Source organism: Vipera ursinii, assembly GCF_947247035.1.
Source record: "Vipera ursinii genome assembly, chromosome: 2".
In the NCBI taxonomy this organism is placed as follows: Eukaryota; Metazoa; Chordata; class Lepidosauria; order Squamata; family Viperidae; genus Vipera; species Vipera ursinii.
The window spans coordinates 9,939,647-9,958,714 of record NC_139513.1 but is presented as its reverse complement, the minus strand read 5'-3'; the positions used below and the strand labels follow the sequence as shown (position 1 = coordinate 9,958,714).

The 19,068-nt window shown below is 43.5% G+C and overlaps 1 protein-coding gene across 4 annotated transcripts in view; it reads left to right on the top strand.

The window, feature by feature from the left end:
* LOC310633536 (zinc finger protein 215-like) overlaps positions 1–16,955 on the top strand; it is a 32,520-nt gene extending 15,565 nt beyond the window's left edge. The window contains exons 1-7 of one of the 4 annotated variants that reach the window (XM_083351268.1): positions 5,684–5,874; positions 9,000–9,123; positions 9,482–9,586; positions 9,838–9,952; positions 10,073–10,140; positions 11,096–11,225; positions 13,270–16,955. In XM_083351268.1, coding sequence (XP_083207394.1) covers positions 9,112–9,123; positions 9,482–9,586; positions 9,838–9,952; positions 10,073–10,140; positions 11,096–11,225; positions 13,270–14,993 — 2,154 coding nt within the window. In that variant the 5' untranslated portion in view covers positions 5,684–5,874; positions 9,000–9,111 and the 3' untranslated portion in view covers positions 14,994–16,955. Of the gene's footprint in view, positions 1–1,213; positions 2,033–5,683; positions 5,875–8,999; positions 9,587–9,837; positions 9,953–10,072; positions 10,141–11,095; positions 11,226–13,269 lie in introns of those variants that run through there. The other 3 variants (XM_083351267.1, XM_083351271.1, XM_083351269.1) reach the window with 3 other exon arrangements.
* Positions 16,956–19,068: the final 2,113 nt, after the last annotated feature.

The following is a 19,068-nucleotide window of genomic DNA, read 5'->3' as shown; positions in this document are numbered from 1 at the left end:
ATTCCAGCAACCGTTCCCTATATGTTTTGGCCTCCAGCCCCCTAATCATCTTTTTTGCTCTTCTCTGTACCCTTTCTAGTCTCGACATCTTTTTTTACATCGTGGTGACCAAAACTGTACCTGTGCATTTGGTTTTTCTTGCCTAAATGTAGAACCTTACTGTTTCACCATTGAATTTCATTTTGTTAGATAGCGCCAATGTTCAAGTCTGTTGAGATCCTCTTATATCTTAAGCTTGTCTTCTGGAGTGTTGGCTATTCCTGCCAGCTTGGTGTCGTCTGGAAATTTGATGAGTTCCCCATCTATCCCCTTGTCCAAATTGTTGATGAAGATGTTGAAGAGCACTGGGCCCAAAACAGAGCCCTGGGGCACCCCACTACATACTTCCCTCCATGTAGATGCAGTTTCATTGAGGATCACATGCTGAGTATGGCCGGTCAGCCAGCTACAAATCCATCTCGTGGGGATGCTGTCTAACCCACATTTTTCTATCTTATCAAGTAGTAGATTGTGGTCTACTTAATCAGATACATTACTGAAGTCCAAGTAAATTATATCCACAACATTCCTCTGGTCCACTAATTTTGTCACCTGGTCTAAGAATGCAATAAGATTTGTCTGGCATGATGTTTTTGACAAACCCATGTTGGCTTTTGGTAGTGACTTTTTTTGCCTCTAGGTGTTTGCTGATTCATTGCTTGATTATCCTATTTTCTTACCACCTGTTTGATTAGTGCACTTGGTGTGGCACTCAGTATTAAAAGTTTAATTTTGCTTGACTGTATGGTTGATATCCTTATATGCACACACATCTATGTTACATGCACTGATAACCCTATTAGTTTTATATCTCTTTCATATTCTCAATGTGGCATATTTAACATAATGGTTTTAAGATCTAAATTGATCCTAAATTTACCGTACCATAAACACCCATGACCTTCAAATCACTGTCATGCCTTTCTAGTTCTAAAATTCTCTTATTCCTGAGAAACTTCCATTTCTTATCCAAACCGCACAGCAGACTACAAAGTCCAATTTCAAATAGGGCAAACCAAATCTTCCCATTTCCTTGGAAACTTAGAGAATGTGATACTTAATCCATGGTTTTTCCTTTGCCATACAAAGCTAGATATATCTTCCAAAGTTTTAATTAAGAAAGTATGCTTTGCTCTTTTTCCCTAAAGTTATTTTCATTTTTTTTCTTATGAAGGTAATAATGGGGAGGAAGATGAAGACTCCAGGGAACTATTCCAAATGATCACTCATGGATACGATGCGAAGAACCCTACAATTCTAACTGAAATAGAAAGCCATGAGAGAAACCAGTCAAATAATTGCAGCCTGGAACGTTCATCTTCTGTTCATTTCCTGACTGAGGTTTCTGTGGCCCAACAAAGAAAAATAAAAAACAAATATATTGGAAAACAGATAAAAGTATTAATAAACAAATTAGATGTAAATAAACACTATCAATCCCAAACCAAAGAAGATTATATATGTAGAGAGACCTGTGTGCCGATATTTAAACCCCCCCAAAATGGTCAAACAGAAAGTGGATTTTGAAAGAAGATGCTTTCAAAAGAGGTGGGAGCCAGAGTACCTGTTTGTTGACATTGAAGATAAGGCTGTGTTCCTTGTTTGTGGAGCTACTGTGGCTGTATTTAAAGAGTATAACTTGAGACGGCACTATGAGACGAAGCATCAGGACAAGTACAAAAACTTGAACATGGAGCAGAAAGCACAGAAGGTGGAAGACTTGAAAAAGAGCCTGATGTCATGGCAGCATATGTTCAAAAAAAACAAAATCACAAAGTGAAGCTTCTGTGAAAGCTAGTTTTATAGTGGCAGAAGAGATAGCCAAATCAGCCCGGCCATTTACAGAGGGGGAGTTTTTGAAGCACTGCATGATTAAAGTGTGCGAAGTCATGTGTCCAGACCAAAAGCAAGCTTTTTCGAACATAAGCCTAAGCAGAAATACTGTTGTTGATCGGATATGTGAGCTTGCCACTGATTTGCAAGGACAATTGGTTGAAAAGAATTTATTGCTTATTCCCTTGCTGTGGATGAGAGCATTGATGTCTCTGACACAGCGCAGCTGACAATCTTCATCCGTGGAGTGGACTCAGGTTTATGTATTACGGAGGAGCTTCTGGATGTAAAATCACTGCATGGCACTACCATGGGGAAGGACATATTTGAAGCAGTATCCAAAAGTATACATGATATGAAACTACCCTGGGACAAACTTATAGGACTCACAACAGATGTAGCACCTTCAATGTGCAGGGAAAAGAGTGGATTAGTAGGAAGGATGCGGGACAAAATGAAGAGTGAGAATTGCACAGGTGAGCTGACAGCATATCACTGCATTGTACATCAAGAAACACTATGTGGCAAAGCCCTGAAAATGGACCATGTAATGCACACTGTAACAAAGACAGTTAACTTTATTTTTTATTTTATTTATTTTTATTTTAATCCCATTTATATCCCGCCCTTCTCCGAAGACTCAGGGCGGCTTACACTTCTAAGCACAAATCAATGTGCTTAGCAATAGCCTTCATTCTATGTACATGCCTGCTTATTAGGGCTTTGCCCCCCCCCCCCCAGTGGCATTATTACAAAGTCAGCTTATTGCCCCCAACAATCTGGGTCCTCATTTTACCTACCTCGGAAGGATGGAAGGCTGAGTCAACCTTTATAAGAGCCATCAATTTAAGACTTTTCTTGAAGAAATAAATTCTGAACTTGGTGATCTCCCTTCACACAGAGGTGCGATGGCTAAGTCGAGGGAAAGTGCTCAATAGATTGTCAGAATTATGCATGGAAATTTGTCAGTTTATTGAAAGCAAAGGAAAAGACTGCACGGAATTGAAGGATGAAAAGTGGCTGTGTGAATTAGCATTTCTATGTGACATTACTAATTATCTCAGTGCACTAAATCTACAGCTTCAGGGACGGGACCGTGTGAATACAGACATGTATGATGCTGTGAAAGCTTTTCAAGTAAAGCGACTGTGGGAGACTCACATGCAGCAAGGAAACTTGAGTCACTTTCCCAGTTGCCAAACAATAAAAAACCAAGTCTCCACCACTGCCTCCTCAAATGCTGAGTTTGCTGATAAACTGAGCACACTTCAAATGGAGTTTACACGTCGCTTTGTTGATTTTGAAAAACAGAAATTCAGTTTTGGACTGCTCAGCAATCCATTTTCAGTTGAAGTGGAGAGCGCTCCTGTAAATATCCAGATGGAGTTGATAGAACTCCAATGTAACAGCACACTGAAGGGAAAGTACGATTCTGTAGGACCCGCACAGTTCACCAGGTTCATCCCTGAAACAATGCCCCAATTCCGCCTACAAGCTGCTCGAATGCTCTCCATGTTTGGGAGTACATACCTCTGTGAGCAACTTTTCTCTGTCATGAGGGTGAACAAAAGCGCACACAGAAGTCAGCTCACGGATGCACACCTCCACTCTATCCTGAGAGTATCCACCACTCAAAACCTATCCCCAAACATGGATGAACTTGTAGCCAAGGAAAGATGCCAAACATCCAGTTCGGACAAAATGGCACGAGAAAAGCTTGTGTTTTTCTTTGTTTTGAATGTGTTTTTGCAGATTTATTTTAAATAAATTATTTGTTCATATTTGAAATTTTACTCCTTTTTGCCCCACTCTTAGACATAATACATTTCTGAACTAATATGATACAATAGTCCTACATGAAGGCAACCATGATGCTGATGTGAAAGTTTCCAGGAAGCAGTTTCCTCCAACTTCTTCTGCCTTGAAAGATCTCTGGAGAGGAGCAGAAGGTGGCAGGGAAGCTGCTTGAGGGAAGGCTGCTCCAACAAGCCAGCATCCTTACCATGCATAATTAGAAATGAGAATTCCCTTTCAAGTTGATGTTCAACTCAACCATACGATGAGATTAATTACTGGGTGCATAAAATCTACACCTATTCACTGGCTACCAGTTCTTAGCCACATACTTCCCCCGCACTTAAGACAACAAGAAGCTCTCATTCGGGAGTATAGTAAGATCCTGCTAAACTCCTCTCTACCCATTCATGCCTATACCTCTGATCTCTTAAGATGTCGATTAAAGTCAACAAATCCACCACTCCTCACAGCTCTTAAGCTGCTGGCCGAACATCAGAGCACTATACAAAAGTGGATGGAAGCATGGAGTAGCTATACTTCCCAAGATATTTCTGAGCATATTAATCCTAATAGTATACCTCCAGGATTTAATCTACCCCGACACATATGGGTGACATACAATAGAATTAGAACGACTCATGGGGTGTGTGCCGATTCCAACATATAGTGAGGGAATGCACTAATGCAGGGGTGTCAAACTCAATTTCACTGAGGGCCGCATCAGCATTGCGGTTGCCCTCAGGGGGCCGGGTGGGCGTGGCCTGGGTAGGCGTGGCCTACTGGGTGGGCGTGGCCAGAGTGCTTATGGCCTACTGGGTGGGCGTGGCCAGCTCTACATGGTTCACATCAAAGGTGCCTATGGGGGCCTGGGCAGGAGTGGGACAGATCTGGGGGTCTCTGGCAGAAGGAGGGTCTCTGGGCCAGGGCCAAGGCAGTGGGGGCCGTTCCCTCACTGTTTCCAGGATGGATTCGCGGGCCGCATGAAACCACTTCGCGGGCCGGATCCGGCCCCCGGGCCTTGTGTTTGACAAGTCTGCACTAATGGAAGATACCCAGGAGATTTTAAGGACTTCCTCTGCGTAACAACAGCAGCTACTGACTGGATCTCCAAACTCGATATTAAACTGAAATGTTATTTCTGTTTTCCTCTTAGGTTTTATAATTGCTTCTTTTTTTAAAAAAAATTGTTTTAACTTTCCTAACTTGTAAATATGAAGTGCTTTTAATTCTGTGTGTGACCAGCCATACGCTAAATAAATAAATCCCTTTCAGGAAGGGCCAGCCTCCCTCATGCAGGACTGGGAAGTGTTGCTCCCCTGCCTCCTCTTGCTCTCCAGAGATCTGTCAAGGCAAAAGAAGGAACCCCCCCCCCCCCACAAGCTTGGAGACTAGGAGGCTATCTACATCTGAGCTAACAAACTACCAATCATACCTGGGCTTGGGAAGAAGGCCCTTTCCATCCTCTGTGGATAAAAGCCTCTAAACGTGGAATACAGCGTGTGTGCATGTGCACATGCTTGGCTGTAGAAGTTTAGGGAGGTGAAGAGCTTGTGGGGCAATGAAATGTCCCCACATCAAATTAGCCAGTGCAACTTGTTCTCTCCTGACCCAAGTATCTCGAGTCAGCTGCGCTGAGTGAGCAGCATTGAGCTGGCCACGCTCACCCGGCCACCTGGCACTTCTGAGAGGATTTGCGCTCCTTTGAGACCACCTATCTGCAGAGCCTTCATGGTGGCTGCTCTTGAGGGAAGCGGATTCAAATCCACCAAGGGAGATTTCTCTCCATCTCCGCAGACGCTTCCTGGACAGGAAGATGGAGAAGCTGCCCCCTCTGGAGACGCCGACGCCTTTCTCGGGCAAGGAACCTTTCCTTCCGCTCCCATACCCGTCATCCCTGCCCTCCCTCTTCCCTCAGACGCTCTCTTCTTTCCCGCCCTTTCGGGGAAATTGTGTCCGTTCGCACAGAGTCCACCAGGGGTCGCGCTCAGCTGCAGTAGGGAACTGGGCATGCGCCGCGCTTTTCCCTCAAGCCCACGTCACGTGTTTGTTTAGGCCGTGTGGAGAAGAGGATGGAGGCGCGTCAGCTGTCTCTGCTTTCTGCTTCGTTTCTCCCTCTGTGAGCCTGGATCGGGGACTTTGAGGGAGGCGCAGAGGCTGCCGGGAAGCCTTGCGGAGACGCCGATCCCGACGAGATCACCGAGTTCCGTGAGTGGCGGCTCTGCCCTTGCAAAGGAGTCCCGCGCTGGAGGCGAGCGTGGAGAAGGGCCAAGTCTTCCCCCGGGGTGGGAGTCCGGGGTCCCATGTTCCCCTGCCGCCCTTTCTCATGCGCTGACCAGGCGGAGGGGGGAGCAAAGGAAAGAAGTGGGGGTCGCCAGAAGGGAGGGGCCGTTTCCCCCCATTTCTTGGGAGAGTCACTGCACGGGAGGGGGGAGGGGAGGTCTGGCCGGAAACCCTCCTGGAGACAAAGAATAAACTAGCATCAGATCCTCCAGGCTTAAGAGGGTGGGTGAACATCATTTTCAGGTGTGTGTCGTGTGAACCTTGCCTGTACGGGCTGGTTAACCAGTTTGGGGTCAGGGCAAATTGTGTGAAGCAGCCTTCGTGTTATAACATGACTTTGATCCCAAAAAGACAGCATTGAAAAGCAGGAAGTGAGCATCCTAAAGCCAGAGTCCCTTTCCTTGGCATTTGATTTGATGTGAACTCAACCTTCAGAGCATCCTTAGAAAGTTGTTCCTTCCCAGGATCATTTCACTCAATATTATTCCATGTTAGGGGTCTTCTTCCTTTTCCTCAGTAAGACACTGGACCAAAGGTAAGCTTTTCTTTCTTGGGATAAGCCATTTCTGGAACTTCTTCCTTTTCTCTTCCCTATGGCTCCAGTTACTTACATACAAACTTAAAAACAAGAGTGAGGAACATCCTTAATTGATGTCTAAAACACCTAAATTTCTCAGCCTGAAGCAGAAGAAACATGTCAAAATTCTGCATTCCATTCCAGTTTCTTAAGCTCCTTGACTTATGGCATCTTATTGAACCCTAAGTGTAGGTTGACCAGTCCCTTCTTAAAAACTTCTAGAATGGAAGTGTTCTCAACTTCTGGAGGCAAGTTGTTCCACGGATTAATTGTTCTGTCAGGAAGTTTTTCCTTAGTTCTAGGTTGCTTCTCCCCTTGATTACTTTCCATCCATTGCTTCTTGTCCTGCCCTCAGGGGCTTTGGAGAATAGCTTGACTCCCTCTTCTTTGTGGAAGCCCCTGAGAACACTGATATCATATCAGACCTAGTCCTTTTTTTATTAAGTACCCAATTCTGACAATCGTTCTTTATATGTTCTAGCCTCAAGTCCCCTAATCCTCTTTGTTGCTCTTCTCTGCACTGTTTCTAGAGTCTCAAATTTTTTTTTACATTGTGACAATGAAAACAAAGAGGTATTCCAAGTGTGGTCTTACCAAGGCATTATAAAGTGGTATCAACACTTCACATGATCTTGATTCCATTCCTCTGTTAATACAACTTGTTGGCTTTTTTTGACATCTGCAGCACACTGATGGCTCATCAGTGGAATTCGTTTTTCTTGCCTAAATGTAGAACATTCCTTTTTTCACCATTGAATTTCATTTTGTTAGATAACGCCCAAAGGTCATGTCTCATGATGTTGAGTATTTGCTTTCATGAAGATGAATGTGGATAGGGCTCGCAACTTGGGAGTCCTCCTAGATTCACGACTTACCCTGGAAGACCATATAGTGGCTGTGACTAGGGGGGCTTTCGCCCAGGTTCGCCTGGTGCGCCAGTTGCGGCCCTATCTGGACCGGGATGCCCTGTGTACGGTCACTCATGCACTCGTGACCTCTCGCCTAGACTATTGTAATGCTCTCTACATGGGGCTTCCCTTGAAGACCACTCGGAGGCTCCAACTGGTACAGAATGCGGCTGCGAGAGTTGTCTTGGGAGTTTCCCGGTACTCCCATGTTACACCTTTGCTCCGCGAGCTGCATTGGTTACCAGTTGTCTTCCGGGTGAGGTTCAAGGTCTTGGTTATGATCTTTAAGTCCTTACATGGCATGGGTCCGGGATACCTCGAGGGCCACCTGCTGCCGGGGTCAACTCCCCTCCGCCCTGTGCGTGCCCACAGAGAGGGCCTCCTCAGGGTGCCTCCAGTCAGGGAATGTCGACTGGTGGCCCCCAGGGGGAGGGCCTTCTCTGTGGGCGCTCTGGCGTTATGGAACCAACTGCCGGTTGAGCTCCGGATGGCATCGGACCTCCGATCCTTCCATTGCGGGTTGAAGACCCACTTGTTTGAGTTAGCTGGTCTGGCCTGATGGGGAATATGGGTTTTTAATTGGTTTTTATTATTCTAAGGAACTAAGGAACTAAAGAGCCTCTTGTTGCGAGTGAAGAAGGAGAGTGCAAAACTTGGGTTGAAACTAAACATTAAGAAAACCAAGATCATGGCATCCGGCCCTCTCAATTCCTGGCAAATAGATGGGGAAGAAATGGAGGTAGTGACAGATTTTATTTTCCTGGGCTCCAAGATCACTGCAGATGGGGACTGTAGCCAAGAAATTAAAAGACGCTTGCTCCTGGGGAGGAAAGCCATGGCAAATCTAGACAGCACACTAAAAAGCAGAGACATCACCCTGTCAACAAAAGTGCGTATAGTCAAGGCTATGGTCTTCCCAGTTGCAATGTATGGCAGTGAAAGCTGGACCATACGAAAGGCTGAGCGCCAAAGAATTGAGGCCTTTGAACTATGGTGCTGGAGAAGACTCCTGCGAGTCCCTTGGACTGCAAGGCGATCAAACCGGTCAGTCCTAGAGGAGATCAACCCTGACTGCTCTTTAGAAGGCCAGATCCTGAAGCTAAAACTCAAATACTTTGGCCACCTAATGAGAAGGAAGGACTCACTGGAGAAGAGCCTAATGCTGGGAAAGGTTGAGGGCAAGAGAAGAAGGGGACGACAGAGAATGAGGTGGCTGGATGGAGTCACTGAAGCAGTAGGCGTGAGCTTAAATGGACTCCAGAAGATGGTAGAGGACAGGAAGGCCTGGAGGAACATTGTCCATAGGGTCGCGATGGGTCGGACACGACTTCACAACTAACAACAACAACATTATTCTATTATTGCTGTATTTTAATTGGGCATGGTTTAATTCTCTTTTAATTTTTGTATAGCTATTTATATATGCCCTGTGAACCGCCCTGAGTCCCTAGGGAGAAGGGCGGTATAGAAATCAAATAAATGAAATGAAAATGAAATGAAATGTTGTTCAGTGGTTAAGTCCACCACCTTCTCATTCTTTCAATTTATTTTCTTTTCCATCCCAGATGCAAAAACTAGAATCATCTCAACAATCCTCCTAACAGCAAAAAGTTAACCGTTGGGTGAAGAGGCCTGGATATCCTTTGTGGTCAATCCTGAAGCTACAGGAATAATCCTATGAATGGAAAGGTATTTATAGATCCACAAGATTCCTCCGACCTATCTGGAATTTCTTTATAGGATGCAGAAACAATGGTTAGAAAGTGAGGAACCTGGAAAAGGCCCCTCTGTTGTTAAACCTGGCAGCTATGGGAAGATCTGGGCAAGAACTGGGCAGAAGATGCTGGAGAACAAAACCTTCATCCGTTCAAAGATTCAGCCCTGGAACTTCAGAAACATCCAATACCAGGAGACTGAAGGTCCCCGAGGACTTTGCAGCCAACTCCACAACTTTTATAGTCAGTGGCTGAGGTTAGAAAAGCACACTAAAACCCAAATGTTGGACATGGTTGTTCTGGAACAGCTCCTGGCCCTTCTGCCCCCACAGATGGAAAACTGGTTGCGGGAGTGTGGAGCAGAGACCAGCTGCCAAGCGGTGGCCCTGGCCGAAGGCTTCCTCATGAGTCAGGCAGAGGAGCAAGTCAAATTTCAGGTGAGAGATCTTCATCTTTGAAGTCTACAAGAATGTGTTCAAATTTTTCACCCCTCCCTTCCCTAGTTTTCTGCTCTTCATAATATGTGGAGATGTTTCACTAGTTCTTGCAGGACATTGTTCCATTAGCCATGCTAGAAGATAGACTGGACACAGCTGTTTCTTTCTTACATTCTAGGCTCATTGAGAGAATCCGCTTCATGTTTTGTTTATCTGATTTGTTTTTCTTTTCTCCTGCCTCCTATTTCAAGTCTTTCATTCTGCAAACCAGAGATCCTATGAGAAGGAAGAATCCATCAAATCCTCGTGAGGAACTGTTTTCCAGGAGGATTTATCAGGAATCCGCAACTCAGGACATCTCAGATGGTAATCAAAAGTACACCCATCCCAAAAGTGGTCCCAGCTGTCTTACATTCTCTATCTCTTCTGTAGAATGCCTTCTGCTTTTTTATTCATTATCCATTTAAAATTTCTGTCTTCCCACAGGGAAGAATAGAACGAATTTTACTCCTTGTTATGGTGGTGCTGAAAGAGTGGCTGAAACTCCTACTCAAGTAAGAGAGAGATAATAAAAAATACAATTTTCATAGTTTTCATGTTTGCTGAATAGTGATCCTATTAGTAATTCTCTGAAATGGAATTGTGCAAGGCTATTCAACAATAACTGAAGGAATCACATTGGCACCTTACACCTTCTAAAATGCCTTGTTTATAGCCAGTGATAAGAAAAATAATGGCACAAGGTTAAAAGGTGAAGTAGACCAGGTATGTCAAACTCGTGACATCATGTGACGTTGTGTGACGTATCAGAGCTTTTTCCCCATTGCCGGTAATGGTGTGGGTGCGGTTTCGTTGTGACGCTCCGGCCCGTGGGCCGGCAGTTTGTCACCCCTGAAATAGACTGTTAAAATCCAAGGAGGGTGGGTAGATGAAGGCTTCAGCCTTTAAAGGAATTTTTAATACTCCGATTTGTGCGTGGAATTTGGGGCCGAAGAATCCACCTTTGCTAAGGATGAGAAATGATTTTCCCAAGCATCTTTCTCTTCTTCAGCCATTGGGTTGGGGTACAAGCAGTGGATTCCTTTTAATCTGAGAAGCAGCAGAAACAGAGCTTGTGTGCCTTTGTCTTGATGACAGCCATGTAAATCCCTTTAATGAAAGTTTTGAGCATGGATAGGATTGTTTGCTCTGGGGACAGCACCAGGCTTTTACTGGAATGGTAGAAATGGTAGAAATCACCACCACCAATCGCATTTTCATCTACAAACATTGGATTGATTGGACTGAGTGATGGGTGTGGTTTCCAAGGCCCATTCCAGTTGATTCTCTCCAGATGCTGAAAGTCTTGCTGATGGATGGCGATAGACGGACAGACAGGCAGACCCAGACAAAAAGTGTGATAATTTTCACTAAATGGCCTGAAATATATATCTTTGCTTGGAATCACTTAAACAATAGGACAGATCTTAAAAATCCTCCTGATTTTTCTTCTGTTTTCTTCTCATTCAGGAGGATCTTGTGTCCTTTAAGGAGGTGGCTGTGTATTTCTCCGATGAGGAGTGGTCTCAGCTGGATGCTGACCAAAAAGCACTGCATCGGGAAGTCATGCTGGAAAATCATCGGAACGTGGCCTCTTTGGGTAAGAATATGCAAGAAATTTTATCACAATAAAAATTACAAATTTTGAAGAGGAAATTAAGAAGACAGAGTAATGTGATTAATAAATAATAAAAAGTATGATAAAATTAAAAAAGAAAAAATAAGTTATAATTTCTCTCCTCGTTGTTTCCTTCTTTACCTAATTTATCCTTTCTAACCTTCAAACAGAAGTTTGATCACAAGTTCATTTTTTTCTTTTTTTCAGCAAAAAGTCCATCGGGTTTTCAATCACTCATAAATATAGATACTAAGCTTTGCCCCTTCCAGCTTTTTGTGTATAATAGTCTCATTATGGGTAGCATATTCAGAAACAATCTTCAATGGCTGTTGATTAGTGCCAAGATAAAGTGTTCTGATTACAGTTGAATATTAATCTTTAAAGTTCTCTGTATCACTGAATGTCTTTGAATTCAAACCTTTCTAGCTTTTTTATAAGCCCACCAGAACACGACAAAATGATCGTTTATCTTATCTATGTTTCCAATATTAGTTGATGGTACATTTATACACAACTTGAGATTCAAATTCTGCTTTATGTTGTTGAACACTATAGTTCCCTTTATCTATCTGGATCTTTCTGACAATATGAAAAGTACTGACAGTTATATCCTTTTGCCATTCTTAACTTAGTTTGGTATTCCTGCAACTCAAATTATAATGGCTCTCGACATGTTATCCATGTCGTTTCCTGCTCCTTTTTTTCTGCAGAGAGTCATTGAGATGTTTTGGGGCACATCCAGATTTTATATCTGTTTCATATTCCCAACTTGGTATTTCTAACATGGTTTTAAACTCTAGATCAGGGGTGGCAAGCTTGCAACGTCACATGATCTGTCTCAAGATACTGTGACTTTTTTGCCATTGCTGGTAATGGGGTGTGTGTGGTTTTGCCATGACACATCCGGCCCACGGGCTGACAGTTTGACAACCTTGCTGTAGATCAGACATGTCAAACACAAGGCCTGGGGGCTGGATCCGGCCTGCAAAGTGGTTTCATGTGGCCCGCAAAGCCATCCTGGAAACAGTGAGGGAACGGCCCCCACTGCCTTGGCACTTGCCCCAGTCCCATCTCCTTCTGCCAGAGACCCTCAGATCTGTCCCACTCCTGCCCAGGTCCCCATAGGCACCCTTGATGCGAACGATGTCGAGCTGGCCATGCCCACCCAGTAGGCCATATGCACTCTAGCCACGCCCACCCACAAGGCCATGCCCACCCTGGCCACACCCACCCGGCCCCCTGAGGGCAACTGCAATGCTGATGCGGCCCTCAATGAAATTGAGTTTGACACCCCTGCTGTAGATTGAGCCTAAATTTATTGTATCACAAAGATCCATGGCATGCATACCTCTGTCATGCGCTACTAGTTATAACATTCTCTTAATTCTGGGCAAGTCCTGTTTCTTATCCAAACCACATAGCAGACTACAATGTCCAATTTCAAATCGGGCAAACCAAATCCTCAGCTCGTTATCTGTATAACAGACACCTGGGAGCCAGAAAGCTTGCTGAGTGATTTTAACTTATTTCACTTATTAAAATGCAAATCAATTTATATCTTTTTTGAAATGCGCTTTTTTTGGACTTTTTTGTTGTTATTGTGTCTCTCACTGTTAAAATAAACCTACCATTAAAATTAGACTGAGCATTTCTTTGTCAGAGAGCAAATGTAGAAAATCAGCAGGGTATCAATTTTATCCCTCACTGTAGTTATAACATTCTCTGAATTCTGAACAGCTCCTGTTTATTATCCAAACCACACAGCAGACTATAAATTCCAATTTCAAATCGGGCAAACCAAACCTTCCCCTTTCCTTCGAATTTTGGAGAATTTGAAATATAACCTATGGTTTTGCCCTTGCCATACAAAGCTAGATTTATCTTCCAAAATTTTAAGCAGGAAAATCCAGATCTAATTCTTGAAGGGCTACTCTGAGAAGATTGAAGCAGTTTGTTTTTTTCATTATATTCAAACTTCCTATGCTTTGCTTTTTTCCCCTAAAGTTATTTTTATTTTCCTGTGAAGGTAATGGAGAGGAATATGAAGATTCCTGGGAACTATTCCAAATGATCACTCGTGGGTACAATACGAAGAACTCTACAGTTCTAATGGAAGAAGAAAGCCATGAGAGAAACCAGGCAAATAATTGTAATCGGGAAAATTCATCTTCTATTCTTGCACCAACTAGATCCTCTGTGGCCCAGCAAGGAAAAATAAAAAACAAATTTATTGGAAAACATATAAAGGGATTCATAAAGAAATTAAATGTAAATAAATGCTATCAAACTCAAACCAAAGAAGAAGATTATATATGTAGAGACAATGGAAAAAATTACAAATGGACTTTGTCTCTTCCTCATAAAAATGGATCCCGTAGATCTCAAAAAAGGACCCACACAGGAGAGAAGCCCCATAAATGCATGGAGTGTGGAAAGAGCTTTATTTTTAAAAGTTATCTTAGGTCACATAGAAGGATCCATATAGGCGAGAAGCCTTATAAATGCATGGAGTGTGGAAAGAGCTTTATTTTTGGAAGTTATCTGAAGTTACATAGAAGGATCCATACAGGCGAGAAGCCCTATAAATGCATGGACTGTGGAAAGAGCTTCACTTCTAGTTCTTCTCTTACTTCCCATTTAAGGATCCATACAGGGGAGAAGCCCTATAAATGCATGGAATGTGGAAAGAGCTTCACTTCTAGTTCTTCTCTTACTTCCCATTTAAGGATCCATACAGGGGAGAAGCCTTATAAATGTGTGGAATGTGGAAAGAGTTTTTCTACCAATGGTTATCTTACCACCCATAAAAAGATTCACACAGGGGAGAAGCCTTATAAATGCATGGAGTGTGGATTGAGCTTCACTTTTAGTTCTTCTCTTACTTCCCATTACTGGATTCATACAAGGGAGAAGCCTTATAAATCTGTGGAATGTGGAAAGAATTTTTCTACCAGTGGTTATCTTAACATCCATAAAAAAAACCACACATGGGAGAAGCCTCATAAATGCATGGAATGTGGAAAGAGTTTTTCTACCAATGGTAATCTTACGATCCATAAAAAGATCCATACAGGGGAGAAGCCTCATAAATGCATGGAATGTGGGAAGAGTTTTTCTGCCAACTGTTATCTTAACATTCATAAAAGGATCCACACAGGGGAGAAGCCTTATAAATGCAGTGAGTGTGGAAAGAGCTTCACTTGTAGTAATTCTCTTACTTTGCATTACCGGATCCACACAGGGGAGAAGCCTTATAAATGTGTGGAATGTGGAAAGAGTTTTTCTACGAAGAGTTATCTTAACATCCATAAAAGGATCCACACAGGGGAGAAGCCTTATAAATGCATGGAATGTGGAAAGAGTTTTTCTACCAAGAGTTATCTTAACACGCATAAAAGGAGCCACACAAGGGAGAAGCCCTATAAATGCATGGAGTGTGGAAAGAGCTTCACTTTTAGTAATTCTCTCACTTTACATGACCGGATTCATACAGGGAAGAAGCCTTATAAATGTGTGGAATGTGAAAAGTGTTTTAATACCAACGGTAATCTCACTATCCATAAAAAGATCCACACAGGGGAGAAGCCTTATAAATGCATGGAATGTGGAAAGAGTTTTTCTACGAACAGTTCTCTTTACACGCATAGAAGGACCCACACAAGGGAGAAGCCCTATAAATGCATGGAGTGTGGAAAATGTTTTATTTTGAATAGTTATCTTAACTACCATAAAAGGACCCACACAGTGTAGAAGGCCTGTAAGTTTTTAAAATTAAAAAAAAAACTTCAAAGGGACCAATGGCCGAATGTTCCATATAATTCTGTTTCACTGTTACACTTAGTTATTGAAATATATGCATTTTCTAATTACATTTACTGAATTAGGAAAGGGTTTTTTGAGTCTGACAGACACAATGTGAAGCCCAAGAAACATGAATTTACAAATGGAAACCAAATGTTAGGCATGTGGTGCTTTGATTATGAACAGTGGATTTTTGTAGGTACTGTAAGGTCACTGATGCCATTTCAGATAAATAAGAGAACATCTGTTTTCTTCAAGTTTATCGTTTTTTCGATTGGTTCATACTAAAGCACAAATCCCCAATAAAATTTAATTTTGGAGAGTAAGCGTAGGGTTTGGTTAACAAAATATCATTTCAGGCATTCTATGGGAAAAGCATAAATCAGGAAAGACTTGCAGAAGCTATAGGTAAATATAGATGACAAAGTAAATTTGATGCAAAAGAAGATACACTCAGTTTGCGGGGCACCTCTGGGGGGTTCAGGCGGGGCTGTAGGGGAATCCATGGGTCTCTGGAGGGGGTGGGACTGCAGTGGGCACCTTCCCTCCATCCATTGTCCCTTCCTTTCCTCCCATTTTCCTTTCCTTCGTTCCCTCTCATTCTCCCTTCCCTCCCATTGTGTGTTCCTTTTTTTCCTTCCTTCCCTCATTGTCCCTTCCCTCCCTCCCTTTGTCCCTTCCTTCCTTCCCTCCCTCCCTTTTGTCCCTTCCCTCTCTCCCTCCCTCTCATTGACTTCTTTCCTCCCTCCCTCCACGCCTAGGAAGGGACAAAGGGAGGTGGACAGGCTGCCGGCATGGCTGGTGGCTGTGCAGCCGGTGGCCATGGCTTGAAAGGCCACTGTAAATTGCTGGAGAAGAGTTGCACAGCCATGAGAGCAGAGTGGCGGGAAGATGAGGACCCAGATTGTTGGGGGCAATTAAGCTGACTTTGTAATAATGCCGCTTGGGGGTGTGTGTGAAAGCCCTAATAAGCAGGCATATACATGGAATGAAGGCTACTGCTAAGCTTGTAAGCCGCCCTGAGTCTTCGGAGAAGGGCGGGATATAAATGCATTTTTTAAAAAAAAAGATATTTGTAATGAAGGAGGGAGAAAAACGCATCCCCTGAAGGAAATCGGCTCTTGCCCACTTCACAAATCCATGGACTCCGGGGGAGGGGATGCTGTGAGCAGCATGAGAGTCCCTGTTACTTGCACTATGCCGCCCAGACCTCAGTAGGCAGCGGCGTGTTCTCACTGCACAGAGTGGCTGGACCGGGCAAGGTGAACCGGTGACATACTGAACCTGGGTGTGTGCAGAGGCAGTGGCGAGCACAAGCCACTGGCGCCTGACGTCCTGGGTAAAAGGGGAGCACTCAGAATGCGGTCAGCCTGTGTGGAAAAACAATCACCCAAGGCGCCAGGTGCATGTACTTGCCGCCGCCTCTGCACACACCCAGGTTCAGCATGTCGCTGGTGATATAGTGATATTCAACTGTATATTTATTAACAAATATAAGAATTGTATTTGCTTAGTGTGGTAAAATGTCTATTACCGGAAGAAGAAAGGATGTATTGGATGGTGTAATATTGGAATTAGTTTGAAGAAGCTTATATATAGCATGGAATTACTAATGGACTCAGTCATCATGTTTTCTATTAAGCACTTGACTGTAAAAATAGAAAATTAATAAACTATATAAAAAAAGAAAAAGTACCTTTGGACCACTTGACAAAACTAGTGGAGCAAAAAGGCTTTTCCTACACAAGCAGAAGGAAGACAGATAGAAATAGATAGATCAAATAAGATATAAATAGTTACAAAGCTGTGGTAATAGGAAGAGAGTAAAATAAGCAAGGTTCCCTTTAGGGTTAACTTTACAAGTAAGGAGTGGAAGTTCAAAGTTTGTCTAATAAAAGTTTTTGTGGGAAAAACAAATGCTGTCTTTGCATCTACTTAATGTACAATAATAATAAAAGCCCTAATAATTGCTAATAGGCAATTTTTGAGAGGAGGATTTGGGTGGGGGACAAAGTTCAGAGTTTCAGAGGCTCCTGCTGGGTTGAAGCAGTTTATTCAAATATTACCCCTGGATGATTCTCTGTCAGAATGGAGAAAATGCACCAATTCCAATTTTCTGTCAGTTATTGTCCAAATTTTTCATTAGAGAGTGGCAGTCATATGAAATTAGAAAACCATTGTATTTTTCTTTTTATTCATGATCTAGACTAGAGAAATCCTAGTTACTTTAAATTCTACTGCAATGGATGGAAACTAATCAAAGAGAAGCAACCTAGAATTAAAGAGAAATTTCCTGACAGAACAATTAATCAGTAAAACAACCTGCCTTGTGAATGCTCCCAATACTCAAAAGTGTTTAAGAAGAGACTGGACAATCATTTGTTTCAAATCGTATAGGGTTTCCTGCCAGAGCAGGGGGTTGGACTAGAAGACCTCCAAGGTCCCTTCCAATTATTACGATTATTACTGTTATGACCCAGGTGGTAATGGTTAGGCAGGCCTAGTCTAGACAGTTCTTTATTTCTCTTGGGAATGATTCAACAAATGGCCCTCCAGTGACCAGTAAGCCTCCACCCTCAGTTCCACCAACAACAGCCGGTAGATTACCCAGCAAGTTCACAAGGCAAAAGTCCAGGCATAAGACAAGGGCAGTTCTCAAGGCACACAAAGCAAATGTCCAGGCATATAACAAGGGCAGTTTTGAAGGCAAAGTCTTTAGGGGCTGTGGCAAGACAAACAGCAGGCCATAAAACAAGGTGGGTCCAATGCAAAAGCACTTCTAAAGAAAATCTTCAAGGCTAGGGCAAAACAAGGCAAAAACAGTCCTGGAAGAAAGGGGAGTGCAATCCAAAAACAAAGACTTGTTGCTGGCAAAAGCCCCTCCTCACGGTGCGGTGTCTCTATATGCTACTCTCTAGGTGAACCTCCTAAGGAGGGGCAGGGCGTCCTCCAGTGTAGCTGGTTTGCCCTATGGCCTATTGCCCTATGCTGACTCTGAGGACTCTCTGTTCTTAGGTATCAGGTGGGGATGAGACAGCATATAGGGCGGAGGTACAAAAACTATCCATATGGTGTAGTAACAACAACTTGCACCTAAACATTGGCAAGACGAAAGAGATGGTGTTAGACTTCCGGAGAAAAAAGGAGGAACCTGCCCCACTTTACATCGGGGAGGACCATGTGGAGTGAGTTTCCTCCTTTAAATTTCTGGGAGTCTACCTCTGTGAAGATCTGACCTGGAAAGTTAACACAACCCAGGTGGCTAGAAAGGCCCAACAGAGGCTTCACTTTCTTAGGGTCTTGAGGAAGAACAGGGTAGAACAATGGCTAATGACCCCCTTTTACCGGTCTACTATAGGGAGCGTCCTCTCGTATGGTATTGTGGTTTGGTATGCTGGTCTGACAGCCGCGGACAGGAAAGTATTACAGAGGGTAGTGAGCACAGCACAAGACATTGTGGGCTGTTCCCTGACACCACTGGATGACATCGCCAGGGCTCGTTGCCTTGGAAGAGTGAGGAAGATTCTCAGGGATGACTCACACCCTCTTTCCTACCACCCCGTAGGAGATATAGGAGTATAGCCAGCCATACCAACAGGCTGAAAAATAGCTTTTATCTGTGGGCTGTTAGGCTTTTTAAATGGGATATAATCTCTGTGAATTTATGCAGAACTGACTTGGGAGGCCGATGTGTGGTGTAGTTGGTTCACGTGGTGTGGTAGGATGGAGGGTTTGTTGTCACTGTGTGTTGGGGGGAGAGAGCAGGGGGGGGAGGCTCAGCTAATCTCAATGTACACATGTACTTTGACAACAAAGGTTTATTATTATTATTATTATTATTATTATTATTATTATTAGGCAGGTATTTGCTCCTCTCCACTGCCTGCCCTTTCTATTTCTCCCTGCACCCTCTCTTCCTCCCTGCCTACTCTTCCGAGGCCCAAGGGATCTGGGATTGCCTTGTCCCCATGGGCCATAGGAACTTCACCATTCCCCTCTATTGGCCTTGGCTCCAACTCCTCTT